This window comes from Aquarana catesbeiana, linkage group LG09 (assembly GCF_042186555.1).
Source record: "Aquarana catesbeiana isolate 2022-GZ linkage group LG09, ASM4218655v1, whole genome shotgun sequence".
NCBI lineage: Eukaryota > Metazoa > Chordata > Amphibia > Anura > Ranidae > Aquarana > Aquarana catesbeiana.
Genome location: NC_133332.1, coordinates 237,570,484 through 237,586,425, shown reverse-complemented (window position 1 = coordinate 237,586,425; position 15,942 = coordinate 237,570,484). Strand labels below are relative to the sequence as shown.

Genomic DNA, 15,942 nt, shown 5'->3' with positions numbered 1-15,942 from the left:
CACAGTTGCACCTACAGTATAGCTACCTGAAGCCAAGTACTTGTGTGCTTCTTCTGATCCTATTAATAGCACAGGCAGGCTCTTGAAGTAATTACAGTTAGTGTACTGTGTACCCTGCACAGTTGCACCTACAGTATAGCTACCTGAAGACAAGTGCTTGTGTGCTTCTTCTGATCCTATTAATAGCACAGGCAGACTCTTGAAGTACTTCCAGTTAGCGTACTGTGTACCCTGCACAGTTGCACCTACAGTATAGCTACCTGAAGACAAGTGCTTGTGTGCTTCTTCTGATCGTATTAATAGCACAGGCAGGCTCTTGAAGTATTTACAGTTAGTGTACTGTGTAACCCTGCACAGTTGCACCTACAATATAGCTACCTGAAGCCAAGTGCTTGTGTGCTTCTTCTGATCCTATTAATAGCACAGGCAGGCTCTTGAAGTATTTACAGTTAGTGTACTGTATAACCCTGCACAGTTGCACCTACAGTATAGCTACCTGAAGCCAAGTGCTTGTGTGCTTCTTCTGATCCTATTAATAGCACAGGCAGGCTCTTGAAGTATTTACAGTTAGTGTACTGTGTACCCTGCACAGTTGCACCTACAGTATAGCTACCTGAAGACAAGTGCTTGTGTGCTTCTTCTGATCCTATTATTAGCACAGGCAGGCTCTTGAAGTATTTACAGTTAGTGTACTGTGTACCCTGCACAGTTGCACCTACAGTATAGCTACCTGAAGACAGGTGCTTGTGTGCTTCTTCTGATCCTATTAATAGCACAGGCAGGCTCTTGAAGTATTTACAGTTAGTGTACTGTGTAACCCTGCACAGTTGCACCTACAGTATAGCTACCTGAAGACAAGTGCAGGTGTTCTCATACTAATAATACTACAGGCAGGCAGTTGATTCTGCTAGCTGCAGTATCGGTATATATATACATCCCAGTTTTGTGCAGCTACATCTCACTGCAGGCCATTAGTATGTCTGAAAAACCAACAACAAGGAGAGGCAGTCACAAGCCAATAAAAGAGGGCAAGCAGAGTCTGTGTCTAGAGGCAACAGTGCTGGTCATGGACACGGTGCATCCTCATCAGCACGTGGCCGTGGGACACGTTTGGCCTTTTTTTCGGCAGCTGGCCGTGTTGAGCCGCAACATGCGGAAGACTTGGTCGAGTGGATGACCAAGCTGTCCTCATCCTCCTCATCCTCTCTCACCCAGGCTCAGGGTACTTTGTCTGGCAAAGCAGCTGCCAACACAGCCTCTTCCCTCGGCTCAATGGCATCAGTCACTCCTTCCCTAGCCCCACCATGTCCTTCTGAGGAGTCCCCCGAACTGTTTGACCACAGTGTTGGGTACATGCTCCAGGAGGATGCCCAGTGTTTTGAAGGCTCTGATGATGGTACTCGGCTAGAGGAAGGCAGTAACGTGAGCCCAGACAGAGGGGGTGCCCAAGAAGGACAGCAATCTGGCAGTCATGTTCCCCCAACTGCAGCATACTGCCAGGTTTGCTCCAGTGATGAGGAGGGAGGAGATGATGAGGTCACTGACTCCACGTGGGTGCCTGATAGGAGAGAGGAGGAGGCACATCACCAACGAGGCAGGATGCCCTCCAGGGGCCATCTTAAGGGCAGCACACTGACTGCATCACACCCCAGAGTTCCGCATGTGCAGGGCGCTGCTGTCTCTGCGCATTATTCCAAAAGTTCTTTGGTGTGACCTTTTTTTGAGACGAGTGCATCAGATCGCACCGCTGCCATTTCCAACATATGTCTCAAGCGTATCTCGCGTGGCCAAAACATCACCCGCTTGGGCACCACATGCTTGACCAGACATACGTTGATCTGCAATGCAGTTCGTTGGCAAGCGTACCTAAAAGACCCACACCAAAGAACAAAGAGGACCTCTCCTTGCTCTTCATCAGCTGGGATCTCCAAACCCACTATACCTTCAGCCCTCTCTGAGACCTGCACTGAGAGGAATGAAGGTGTAGAATTAGGTGTGTCACAGCCAAGTACTTTCGGGCAATCTGCTTCCGGTACACCGGCGTCAGATTGTACCAGGCAAATTTTTCCCTGCCCCAGCAGAAAAAAGTTCGCTCCCAGCCATCCACATGCCCAGCAGTTGAATGCTAGCTTGGCAAAATTGCTAGCACTTCAACTGCTACCTTTTCAGTTAGTGGACTCTGCCCCCTTCCGTGAGTTTGTGGAATGTGTGGTTCCTCAGTGGCAGGTTCCCAAATGCCACTTTTTCTCAGGGATGGCTCTCTACCGGCATGTGGAAGGCAATCTCTTGGCCTCGCTGGACAGGGCGGTCAGCGGTAAGGTGCATATTACCGCTGACTCATGGTCCAGCAGGCATGGACAGGGACGTTACCTAAGTTTCATGGCGCATTGGGTGACTCTGCTGGCAGCTGGGAAGGATGCAGGACAAGGTGCAATAGTTTTGGAGGTTGTTACGCCACCATGCCTCCAAAATGCTACTATTGGTGATTCTGACACACCTCTCTCCTCCACCCCCTCCTCTTCTTCTTCCTCCATGGCCTCTTCCTGTGCTTTGTCCTCAGAACCAGTGGTGCTCCGTAGGCATTCAAGGGGCTACGCAAGTACGCAGGCCAAAAGATGCTATGCGGTGCTTGAGCTGGTGTGCTTGGGGGAAAGGAGCCACACTGGGGCAGAGATTCTGTCAGCTCTGCAGGGGCAGGTTCAGAGGTGGTTAACGCCACGCCAGCTTAAGCCAGGAATGGTGGTTTGCTACAATGGCACCAACCTCCTCTCCCCCCTCCGACAGGGACAACTGACCCATGTGCCCTGTTTGGCTCACGTCCTTAACTTGGTGGTGCAGCGGTTCTTGGGCAGGTACCTGGGCTTACAGGATGTCCTTAGGCAGGCCAGGAAAGTCTGTGTGCATTTCCGCCGGTCATATAATGCCAGTGCTCGGCTGGCTGACCTCCAAAAGGAATTTAACCTGCCCAAGAACCGCCTAATCTGTGACATGCCCACCAGGTAGAACTCAATGTTGGCCATGCTGCAGTGGCTGCACACGCACCAGAGGGCCATCAATGAGTACCTGCGCGACTATGGCACCAGGACAGTGTCAGGGGAGCTCGTTTTTTTTTCCCCACGCCAGTGGGCCATGATCAGGGATGCATGCACTGTCCTGTCACCATTTGAGGAGGCCACGAGGATGGTGAGCAGTGACAGTGCATGCATCAGTGACATTGTCCACCTGTTGGAGCACACACTGCGTGGAATAATGGACAGGGCACTTGAGGCAGAACAGAGGCAGGAAGAGGAGGACTTCCTTAGCTCTCAAGGCCCCCTTTATCCAGACAGTGTTCCTGCGTGCTGCCCGCCGATCACACAGGAAGAGGAGGAGAATTGTGTCAGCATGGAGGTGGAGCCTGGCACTCAGCATCAGCAGCAGTCTTTAAGGGATCATTTACATTCCTAAGAAACCCATGGACTTGTACGTAGATGGGAGGAGGTGGCTGTGGATCATGTCGTCCTTAGTGACCCAGAGGACTCCGGATGGAATGCCTCAGCAAACCTATGCTGCATGGCCTCCATGATCCTGCAAAGCCTGCGGAAGGATCCTCGTATTCGTGGTATCAAGGAGAGGGATCAATACTGGCTGGCAATCCTCCTTGATCCACGTTACAAGGGTAAGGTTGCGGACCTTATCTTGCCGTCGCAGAGGGAGCAGAGGATGGAACATCTTTGGGAGGCCTTGCAGAAAGGTCTGTGCAACGCGTCCCCAGAGACTTGGAGGTTACAAACTCCTGTTCCTGGACAACATGTTGCTGAGGCTTCGGTCAGTCAAAGAAGGAGCGCTGGAGAAGGTGGTCGTCTGACCGATGCGTTCAGACAATTTTTTAGTCCGCAGCCCCAAGGTATGATCAGTTCCAGCAATCATCGTCAGTGTCTGTTTTACATGGTGCAGGAATACCTAGGGGCAAGATCTGACTTGGACACCTTTCCCACCGAAAATCGTCTGGGTTACTGGGTCTTGAGGATGGATCACTGGCCAGAGCTTGCACAGTATGCAATTGAGCTACTGGCCTGTCCTGCATCCGTTCTTTCGGAATGCACATTCAGTGCTGTTGGAGGCTTTGTAACCGATCACAGGGTGTGCCTGTCCACTGACTCGGTCGATCGACTGACCGTCATAAAAATGAATCAGTCTTGGATCACCACCAGCTACCAAGCACCTGATGCTTATGTAACCGAATAATTTTTTTTTAAATGTCAGATCCCTTCAAGACTGCCTATGCTGATGTTGAGTGACTATCCTGTTTTGCTGAGTGATTATCCTCTTCCTCCTGAATGATCATGCTGATAGCTTGTAAGAACATTTTTGGTTCTGGGCGCCGCCCGCCACCAGTGGCTAAGGCCCAATTTTTCAGGCCCTGCTTAACAGGGGTGTGTAATTACAATTTTTGATGCAATATTTTGCAGGAGGGTTCGTTGCTGCACTCAACTAGAGTATTTGTGAGGGGTTGCAGTTTTGTGGCACCAGTGCCTAAGGCCCAATTTTTCAGCCCCTGTTTAACAGGGGTGTGTAATTACAATTTTTGATGCAATACTTTGCAGCAGGGCTCATTCCTGTGCTCCAACTAGAGTATCTGTGAGGGGTTGCAGTGTTGTGGCACCAGTGTCCAAGGCCCAATTTTTTAGCCCCTGTATCAGAGAGGTACTTACCGAGGCCGAAATGCTGAGAGCGGTTCACCCTTGCGACTAAGCGCAGTCCGCCCCCTGGAGGTGAGACAGGGAGTAAATGCACAAAGAGGCACAGGCTACCCAGGAGGCAGGGGGTCACTTGCATGTAGGCCTTGCAGGGAGGAGTAGCTGTGCAGAGACTGGCAGATGGATGATTTGTCGGAACGGGTACAAGAGAGTCCAGAACCAGGCTGAGGGTCAAACACACACAGGATCAGTATTTCCAAAACAAGCTGAGGTAGTGTGTCAGGAAGACACAAGGAAAGTCCAGGATACAAGCAGAGGTTCAAGGGCAAGGAGACAGTAGGCAGATCCGGGTCACAGGCAGAGGGTCAAACACAGGAGAGGAGCGAAATCCGTATAACAAACCAAGGGTCAGGTCCAGGAGAAAAGCAGAAGAGTTGAGGTCAATCCGGGTCACAGCAGGCAATCAGGTATCAAACAACAGGAAACAGAGAATCACAGGAAGCTGAAGACAAACCAGCAATTGGTCTGTGTGCCAGAGTCCTTTTTATAGGCCAGCCCAAGGGTCACGTAGGGCATGCACATGTGCGTGCGCCGGATTGCCTGGCCGCGAATGCGCATGCGCCGGAGCACCGCTCCGCCGCGCATGCACACAGTGACACAGCTGAAGCGCCTGGAAGCAATATTCTCCTGAGAGTGCCCCCCCCCCGAGGGGTGGCCTCTGAACACCCAAACTGGACATCAATTCAGGATGTTCCTGATGAAAGGTCTGGACCAAACGTGGGGCATGCAAATTTTTAGAAGGTTCCCAGGAATTGTTCTCAGGGGGATACCCCTTCCACTTAATTAAATACTGGAGCTGTCTTCCCCTCTTCTTCCAACTCAGTATGCTTTCCACCTTGAATTCGTCTTCTCCGTTAACTATGACTGGTGGAGGAGGTGGTTCTTCCCTGCCAGGGAAAGGGCTAGGGGTAACAGGTTTCAGAAGAGATGCGTGAAATATTGGATGCATTTTGTACGAGTTAGGTAAGGCTAATTCAAAAGCTACAGGATTGATCATCCTTTTGATCTTGAAGGGCCCTATGAATTTTGGCCCTAATTTCCGTGCTGGAACTGGCAATCTAAGGTTAACGGCTGACAGCCATACTTCTTCACCCACCCTGAAGACTGGATTCTCCTTCCTTCCTTTATTGTAATACTTGCTGTAGTCATCTTGGGCCTTTTGCATAGCTTCCTGAATCCTCCGAAAGTTCAGCTGGATGGAGATTACACGGTCTTGTACCACAGGGACAGATATGTCCGAAAGAGAATTTGGGAGAAATGAAGGACGAAAGCCAAAATTTGACCAGAAAGGTGTCTGATTAGTGGCAGAATGAATGGAATTATTGTACGCAAACTCGGCGTATGGTAGGAGAGTGGACCAGCCATCTTGGGAATCGGAACAAAAGCATCGGAGATACTGCTCCAGGGTTTGGTTCGTTCTCTCCGTCTGGCCGTTGCTCTGTGGGTGGTATGCAGAGGAGAGGCATATTTTTACTTCCAAAGATTTACAGAGTTCTTTCCAAAACTTGGATGTAAACTGGACCCCTCTGTCTGAGGTAATACTGACAGGAATGCCATGGAGTCTAACAACTTGTTTGATGAAAATATCAGCTGTAGCTGAAGCAGAGGGAGTACCCACCATGGGCAGGAAATGTGCCATTTTAGAGAGACGTTCAATGATAACCAGGATAGCGGTGAACCCTCCTGAGGGCGGTAGATCCATGATGAAATCCATGGAAATGTCTGCCCATGGACATTCAGGAATGGGTAGTGGTTTTAGTAGACCCCAAGACTTCATGTTTGACCCTTTACTGCGCTGGCATGGAATACAGGAAGCCACATAGTCCTTACGTTCTTGTCTCCAGCCCGGCCACCAAAAGGAACAGGACACTAATTCAGCAGTCTTTAGCGTTCCAAAGTGGCCTGCTAGTTTATGGTCGTGAAATGTTTTTAGGATTAGAGGTCTTGCTTCCAGCGGGACAAAGATTTTTCCCCAGGCCCAGAGAAGGTCATCATGTTTTTCCAAAGAGAGCATTTCAGGGTCAGAAAAGTGACTGGCAGCTGTAAATGCAGCTTTAATGGCGGTCAACAGGTCGGTCTGTGTGATCATACAAAAATTTTGTGGAGACAAAATGGTGCTGGTTTCAACTTCTTGAGAGGTTTCATGGAACATCCAGGATAGTGCATCTGCTTTACTGTTTTTTGAACCGGGCTTGTATGCAATGTGGAAATTAAATCTGGAGAAGAAGAGACCCACCGGGCCTGCCTGGGTCTTAAACGTTTGGCTGTCCTGAGGTACTCCAGATTTTTATGGTCTGTAAAAATCATGACAGGGTGGGATGCTCCCTCTAGCAGATACCTCCACTCTTCTAGAGCAAACTTGATGGCCAACAATTCTCTATCGCCAACATCGTAATTTTTCTCTGGTGCGCTTAACTTCCGGAAAGCAAAAGCTACAGGGTGCAGGAGGGCCTTGGGACCTTGCCTTTGAGAGAGGATGGCTCCAGTGGCCGTTTCAGAGGCATCAATTTCTAGTACAAATGGCAGGGAAGGATCAGGATGCCGTAAGATTGGTGCGGAAGAAAATAAGGCCTTTAATTTGGTAAAAGCTTCCTGAGCTTCCGAGGACCACAGAAACCGGCTACGTTGGCGTTTGAGCTGGGTGATGGGTGCTACAACTGCTGAGAAGCCAGCGATAAATCTCCAATAAAAATTTGAAAACCCTATAAATTGCTGTACTCCTTTTTTCCATGGGAGCTGGCTACTCCTGAATTGCCTTGACCTTTTGAGGGTCCATTGCGACCCCGTTGGTGGAGATGATAAATCCCAAGAACTGAACCATTGTTTTTTCAAACTCACATTTTTCTGCCTTGAGATACAATTTGTTTCTTAAGGATTGCGAGGACCAGTTTAACATGGACTTGGTGTAGTTCAATAGTGGCAGAAAAAATGAGGCTATCATCCAAGTAAACGACTAGAAAGTCATCAAGGTATTCCCGAAAGATGTCCAGGTGCTGGAAGGTATCCGGGTACCAGGTACTCGTAATGCCCGAACCTGGACCTTAAGGCAGTCTTCCACTCATCGCCAGCCCGGATCCGAATGAGATTATAGGCCCCGCGAAGATCTAACTTGGATAAGACTCTGGCAGATCGGAACTGTTGAAACAACTCCGAGATAAGAGGGAGCGGGTACTGGTTTTTAATGGTAATTTTATTTAATTCTCTGTAGTCAATGCAGGGTCTGAGAGAGCCGTTTTTTTTTCTACAAAGAAGATGCCAGCTCCGGCCGGTGATGAGGAATGACGAATGAACCCTTTTTCCAGGTTTTCGTCAATGTAAGCTTTGAGAGCCTTTAATTCGGTTTCGGATAGCGGGAAGATGCGACCAAACGGGACTTCAGAGCCTGGTAAAAGATCAATAGGGCAGTCGACCATCTACCACCCCACGACTAGTGGGGTGGTAGATGGTCAGCCTGTTGTTTGTCGAAGACATCCTTATACTCAAGGTAAGCCGAAGGTACATGCTGAATGCATTGATACAACAATGGAACAAGAGGCTGGAACTGAGAGGAAGCAGTGGTGGAAGCAGTATTTGGAGGAAAAAGAGACTTCCTTTTTTTTCCAACTGATTTGGGGTTCATGTGCCTGTAGCCAGGGAAGTCCCAATATGATGGGGAACATCGGTGACGGAATGATGTCAAAACGCAGGAACTCCTGATGACTGGAGTCTGTGGTGATAAGAATGGGTCTTGTTTCTTGGGTGATAAGTCCGGAGCGGGGGAGAGACCCATCAGCCAAGTGTACCCAGAAGCTTTGTTTCTTGGTTAACAGAGTGATATGTAGGCTAGCAGCTAGTGCAGCATCCAGGAAGCAGCTGCATGCTCCAGAGTCAATTATGGTTGGCGGGGGGTTTACTTTTCCGTTAGCTGTAGGGAAACAAAGAGGGTAACATAAGTCTGTGAAAAACCAGAGGCTTGATAGTTCATGATAACTGGTGTGTAGGACTTACTAGGTCTCACAGGGCAGGTGCGGAGAAAATGACCAGTCCCTCCACAGTAGAGGCACAGGTTGGCCTGACGCCTGCATAGTCTTTCTTCTGGGGTGAGAGGAATCCCAATTGCATGGGCTCGACCTCAGAAGTGGTGGAGGCTGGAGAAGCAGCAAAAGGTGGATGGATGGGAGTTGGTTTAGGAAGCATCCAGCTGGGACGAGGGACCTGGAGGCATTCTGAGCGCTGCTCTCGCATGCGCCTGTCCAGTTTGGTGTCCGTTTGGATCAAATCCTCCAAAGTCGCAGGAGTCTCCATCCTAGCCAACTCGTCTTTAAGGACTTCAGACAACCCTTGGCAGACTGATACTTAAAGGGGTTATAAAGGTAATTTAAAAAAAAAAATAACAAACATGTTATACTTACCTTCACTGTGCAGCTCATTCTGCACAAAGTGGCCCCGAACCTGCTCTTCTGGGGTCACCCGGTAGCTGTTTCAGCTCCTCCCTGCAAGAACTAACCACCTTAATGCGAGCTCCCTCGCATGGTGGTTAGTTATTGCGGGCGCGCTCCCATGATATAGCCGCTCGCTGTATCACTCGGCCCCGCCCCCCGGCGCGCCGCGTCATTGGATGTGATTGACAGCAGCGCGAGCCAATCCCTGCTTTCAATCCATCCACTATAGCCAATCAGCGACCAGGCTGGGCGGTGAAATGGAGGTCGGGAGCGAGCGGCTGAGTTTCGAGGTGTTAGGTAAGTAAAACGGGGGGGCTGGGGGCGGCGGTATTGTCAAAAGTTTTTTTCACCTTAATGCATAGAATGCATTAAGGTGAAAAAATGTATACCTTTACAACCCCTTTAAGGGCAGGCTCGTTCCAGCCGGTGTGAGCCGACCATTTCCGAAACTCAACCGTATAGTCCTCTACAGGCCTGCGCCCTTGGAACAAATTATGTAAAGTAGCTTCGGCTGTAGCCATGCGTTGGGGGTCATCGTAGAGTTGTCCCATACTTTCAAAGAAAGAGTTTATTGTGTTTATTACCGGGCTTCTCTGTTCCATCAGGCTGTGGGCCCAGGCTTGTGGTTCATCAGCTAGGAGAGAAATAACAAAGCCCACTTTTACCACCTCAGGGGAGAAAGTCCTGGGCTGTAAAGCCAAATACAAAGAACAGGCATTTTTGAAAGCTCGGAACTTCTTGCGATCGCCAGAAAATCGCTCGGGTATGGAGACCCTGGGTTCTGGGGTAGCCATGATTACCGTGGGGTTAGATTCAACTTGAGAGGAGCACCCGCTGACGGTTGCAGGAGCAGAGATATGTGCTGCGGATGGACCAGCAAGTTGTTGGAGACGACCATCTATTTGGGTGTAGCCATCTTGCAATTTCTGAACTGCATCCGTAAGTGCTGATGCTTGCTGGCAAAGTATCTCGAGGGGAGAAACATGGCTGGTTTGTACTATCAGAGAGGTACTTACTGAGGCCGAAATGCCGAGAGCGGTTCACCCTTACGACTAAGTGCAGTCCACCCCCTGGAGGTGAGACAGGGAGTGGATGCACAAAGAGGCACAGGCTACCCAGGAGGCAGGGGGTCACTTGCGTGTAGTCCTTGCAGGGAGGAGTAGCTGTGTAGAGACTGGCAGATGGATGATTTGCCGGAGCGGGTACAAGAGAGTCCAGAACCAGGCTGAGGGTCAAACACACACAGGATCAGTATTTCCAAAACAAGCTGAGGTAGTGTGTCAGGAAGACACAAGGAAAGTCCAGGATACAAGCAGAGGTTCAAGGGCAAGGAGACAGTAGGCAGATCCGGGTCACAGGCAGAGGGTCAAACACAGGAGAGGAGCGAAATCCATATAACAAGCCAAGGGTGAGGTCCAGGAGAAAAGCAGAAGAGTCGAGGTCAATCCGGGTCACAGCAGGCAGTCAGGTATCAAACAACAGGAAACAGAGAATCACAGGAAGCTGAAGACAAACCAGCAATTGGTCTGTGTGCCAGAGTCCTTTTTATAGGCCAGCCCAAGGGTCACGTAGGGCATGCACCAGTGCGCATGTGCATGCACCGGATCGCCGGGCCGCAAATGCACATGCGGCGTTCTGCCGCGCATGCACGCAGGGACACGGCTGAAGTGCCTGGAAGCAATATTCTCCTGACACCCTGTTTAACAGGGGCGTGTAATTACAATTTTTGAGCTCATTCCTGCGCTCCAACTATAGCATCTGTGAGGGGTTGCAGTGTTGTGGCACCAGTGCCTAAGGCCCAATTTTTCTGCCCCTGTTCAACAGGGACATGTAATTACAATTCTTGATCTAATATTTCACAGCAGGGCCCATTCCTGCGCCCACCAAGAGAAACTGTGAGGGTTTACAGTGTTGTGGAAACACCAACATCTATTTCTGCAGAGTATATAGGGAAGGCCCCTACTTTCAGACATGCAACTTACAAACGACTCCTACTTGCAAACGGAAGGAGACAACAGGAAGTGAGATGAAATATACCCCTAGGAAGGGAAATTCTCTCCTGTAAGAGTTAATATGGGAAAAACGTGTCTCCTCTTCACTGATGCTTTATCACCAATCCTTGTTTCACTAAAAACCCCATATTTTCAAAAAACATTTGTCATTGGGACAGAAAGTGAGGTGAAATCTTCTGAAGAGGTGCACAGACAGCAAGACAAATGTTACAGGGGTGATAACCCTACCCTATGTTTTCAAAAAAGCTTAAAAATAGATTTTTTGGCTGGAGCTACACTTTAAAAATGTACCAGTTCAAAATTACAAACAGATTCTACTTAACAACAAACCTACAGCCCCTGTCTTGTTTGCACCGCCTGTATACTGCTGTTCAGAGTATATAGGGCCTGGGGGCCCCACGCCTTTCCTTTTTTTAATTTGGACGCGGGGTTCCCCTTAATATCCATACAAGACCCAAAGGGCCTGGTAATGGACTGGGGGGGGGTACCCATGCCGTTTGTCTCACTGATTTTCATCCATATTGCCGGGACCCGACATTACATTAAAGCCGCAAGCAGTTTTAAATGACTTTTATTCTTTTAAAAATGTCATTTTGTGCAGGGACTGTTCTAAGCACGGGAAACACGCGCCACTTTACAGTAATACTATAGACACCCCCAGGTACGGTATTTAAAGGAATATTTCACTTTTTTTTCACTTTAAGCATCATTAAAATCACTGCTCCCGAAAAAACGGCCGTTTTTAAAACTTTTTTTTTGCATTGATACATGTCCCCTGGTGCAGGACCCGGGTCCCCAAACACTTTTTAGGACAATACCATGCATATTAGCCTTTAAAATTAGCACTTTTTATATCGAACGTTTGAGTCACATAGACTTCAATGGGGTTCTAAAGTTTGCGCGAATTTTCGGTCCGTTCGCAGGTTCTGGTGTGAACCGAACCAGGGGGTGTTCGGCTTCATCTCTAATGTATATATATACATACACACATATATACACACACCAATATAAATGGGTATGTTGTATGTGTCAAAAAAAGAAAGGGCTAAGAAAAAATGTGCATAACTTACGCGTGTATGTATCCAGTGAATGGGCTGTGTGTGCTACCTCCGGTGGTGGATTTTACTGTCAACTCCTTGTGCATGACGTTGGTCGGGGACCCACCCCACACCTGGACTACATAAGCAGGTGAGCTTGATTGCCTTACCATTTCACTATGTGGTTTACACCAGGGAGGTAGCATACACAGCCCATTCACTGGACATGCACGCAACGCACGCACACACACGCAGAATCGGGGGCTTTTCAGGTTCAGTGGTAGCTACCCTGATTAATGCAAGGAAGCCGGCTTCCAGGACCATTTATTATAGGGTCTGGAAGGCCTATATTTCTTGGTGTCAAACCAAAGGATGGTTTCCTCTGAAGTTTTTCAGGGGTAGAATTCCTGCCTTCCTACAGTTGGAGGTAGAAATAAAGCTGGCCTTGAGTACAATCAAAGGTCAGACTTCAGCCTTGTCAGTGTTTTTTTCAAAGGCCGCTTGCTTCGCATTCTTTGGTCCGGGCCCTTTATATTAGGGGTAACACATACGGCTCCACCGGTTAGGACACCCTTGTGCCCATAGGATTTGAATCTGGTTCTGTCAGTTTTACAAGGACAGCCTTTTGAGCCGATGCGCGAGATTTCCTTGGTTCTTTTGACAAGGAAGTTAGTGTGCTTAGTTGCGGTAACTTCCGCAAGAAGGGTATCAGAATTAGCAGCTTTTTCTTGTAAAGAGCCATACCTAGTTGTTCATAAGGATAAGGTGGTGTGTCCTCACCCAACCTTTCTGCCTAAGGTAGTGTCAGGTTTCCTCTGAATCAAGATGTTGCCCTGCCTTCCTTTTTTTCCAGAACCTCGTTCTGCGGAAGAAAAATTGTTACTCTCTCAGGGTAGTGAGGGCAGTAAAAGCCTATCTAAAGGCGACAGCTCAGATAAGGAAAACTGATGTTTTGTTTTAGCTGCCAGATGGCCCCAGAAAAGGGTAGGCAGCATCAAAATCGACTATTTTCAAAGTGGATTTGACAGGTTGTTATTCAGGCCTATGGTATGAAAAGAAAGGTTTCACCTTTTCGGGTTAAAGTGCACTCTACCAGGGCAGTCAGTGCATCTTGGGCAGTGCATCAGCAGTCTTCTGTGACTTAGGTATGCAAGGCAACTTGGTCGTCAGTGCATACATTCACTAAATTCTATCAGGTGGATGTAGGATGGCAAGAGGATACCGCCTTTGGGCGCAGTGTGCTGCAGGCAGCAGTATAGGTCCTCGCATCTGATGGCAGCCTGCTTTGATTTGTGGCTCCCTCCCCTCAGATGGCATTGCTTTTGGACATCCTACATAGTAATTACTATGGTGCTCTGTGTCCTGTGATGTACGATAAAGAAAAAGAAAATAGGATTTTTTATAACAGCTTACCTGTAAAATCCTTTTCTTGGAGTATATCACGGGACATAGAGGTCCCGCCCCTCTTATTGGGATATATATATATATATATATATATATATATATATATATATATATATATATATATATATATAGCTTTGCTACAAAAACTGAGGTACTCACTGTATGGGAGGAGTTATATAGGGAGGGGGACTTCCTGTCTTTTGATTGTACCAGTGTCCATTCACCTATAGGTGGCGTATAACCCACATAGTAATTACTATGGTTGCTCTGTGTCCCATGATGTACTCCAAGAAAAGAATTTTACAGGTAAGCAGTTAAAAAATCCATTTTTTTTTTTTAAATACACATAGTGTAAATACCTGAATTTAACTTGGTATCAACCTCTTGCTGACCCCAGTATAGCATTATTTAGATAGGGGGAGAGAAAGTGGCAGGTATGGAAACCAGACAAGCGTGCTACATGCAAATGACCTAACAAGGAGTGTGTCAATGTGTCAATTTGCAGGTTCTCCTTTCACTGTCCATTCACAGTCTGGAGAAGGAAGATCTATATATTTTACTCAACTGCAGCAGAAAAAAAATCCGGTCTCCCACTATTCCAAATAGAGCTGTCCTGTGTGGTAGAGCTGTGTAAATTTCAGAACTGGATGGATAGAAATATCAATCCTTTGCTTGGTAAAACAGTTCCCCTATATGTATTTCATGTATGTACTGTATTTAGCTGTATGCCTGGAGTTTAGCTTTAAATGATCATTTCACTCTATATACAGTATGTTAGTTTTACAATAAGACACAGTTGCATCTAAAATAAAATAAAGCCTATAATAAACATGTGATTACTTTTTCAACAGATGTTGAACGCAACAATAAGCGCGACTGAAGGAGTTATAAGTGCTTTTATTGTTACTACTGGTTTTGCTGTTACTGCTGCTGTGCCCGTAGGTATTGGAGTTGCTGTGGGAACCTATTTTTTAAAACGCCTTGTATTCTGATCGTCCATCGTAGATGTCCAGACACTTTTCCTTTTAATAGATGTTTATTAAAGTTCTACAATAAACAATATGGAGTACAGAAAAACAGGCAATACTGTTGTCATTTTATATTGAAATTGTGTAAAATACTGAATATGGACAGAAAGACAAAGCATATTGAAGTGCAACTCCAAGGTAGAGCTGTGCAATGTCATCTACAGTAGAGTAAAGAAAAGAAAAGGAAGAGGAGCGCGGCCTCAAAAATTCCTGGAATAAAGCTTGAGTTTTGGAGCCAAAAAAGTTTGTAAATATCCTATTGGACTGGTACAAAAAGGGACCAATTAGGAGTACAGCTCTGAGCATAAGAAGCAGATCCAAGGATTCTAGACCAGATATGTCCAGATAATTCTATCAAGCCATTGTAGAATCAAAGATCTCTGGGAGACTCTAATCAGGCAATAGCTGATAAAGTCAAACCATCCAGGGAACAAGTGAAAGGAACCTCTGAAATGCTAATGCTATTCTGGAAATATTGTCACTATTGAGAGAACAAAATTTTAAGTCCCCATTACCTTAAAGTGGTTATAAAGCCTTAGGCTGGGTTCACACTGTGTGCGGATGCGGCTCACAGCAGGGGTCTGGTGCGTCCCTGTGTTCTGTTTCAGGGTAGCTACCACTGAACCTGAATTTTCCTGAATTCGGACCTGAAACGGAGCCAAAGATGCATAGGACAATCCGCTCCATTGAGAGCCGGTCACGGTCTCCTGTCATGCATGAAGGTGAAAAACCTTCCTTCTATGCTGCAGCTGCCCCCCAGTCCCCCCTTTTCCTTATCTGAGCCCATCCACTCCAGCAATGTGCACGAGCGCAGCGACTCCCACCACTGTCTCTCTCCTCATTGGACAGATTGATAGCGATTGGCTCCCGCTGCTGTCAATCAAATCCAGTGACATGGGAGTCGGGGCGGGGCCAAGTCTAACTGTCTGTGTCAATGGGCGCAGCAGCCGGACACAGGAGCGAGAAAACATGGTGTCCCTAGGGAAAGTGGATTTCCCTGGGGGCACCCAATGAAGAGGAGAGGAAGGGCCTGAAGCGCAGGCGGGGGGCCCCAGAAAAGGAGCATCGGGGCTGCTCTGTGTAAAACCATTAAACAGAGCAGGTAAGTATAAGCATCTTCCTAATGGGGACACAAATAGCAATAAAAACTGTCAGGTATTCTAAAGCCTCTCTCCTCTATGCAAACCTTTAAAAAGAAAAGTTTGGCCTTTATTTTACTTTAAAATAACAAAATATAGAGCATTATAGTGTAATGTATCAATAAATAAATATGGTGTATCAAACGTTACAAGTTATCACAA

General features: G+C 47.6%; 1 protein-coding gene across 3 annotated transcripts in view; it reads left to right on the top strand.

Annotated features, from left to right (window-relative positions):
- LOC141108404 (phospholipase A and acyltransferase 2-like) overlaps positions 1-15,294 on the top strand; it is a 180,135-nt gene extending 164,841 nt beyond the window's left edge. For all 3 annotated transcript variants that reach the window (XM_073599993.1, XM_073599994.1, XM_073599992.1), the window contains one exon: positions 14,465-15,294. In XM_073599993.1, coding sequence (XP_073456094.1) covers positions 14,465-14,605 — 141 coding nt within the window. In that variant the 3' untranslated portion in view covers positions 14,606-15,294. The remainder of the gene's footprint in view (positions 1-14,464) is intronic.
- The last annotated feature ends 648 nt before the right edge of the window (positions 15,295-15,942 follow it).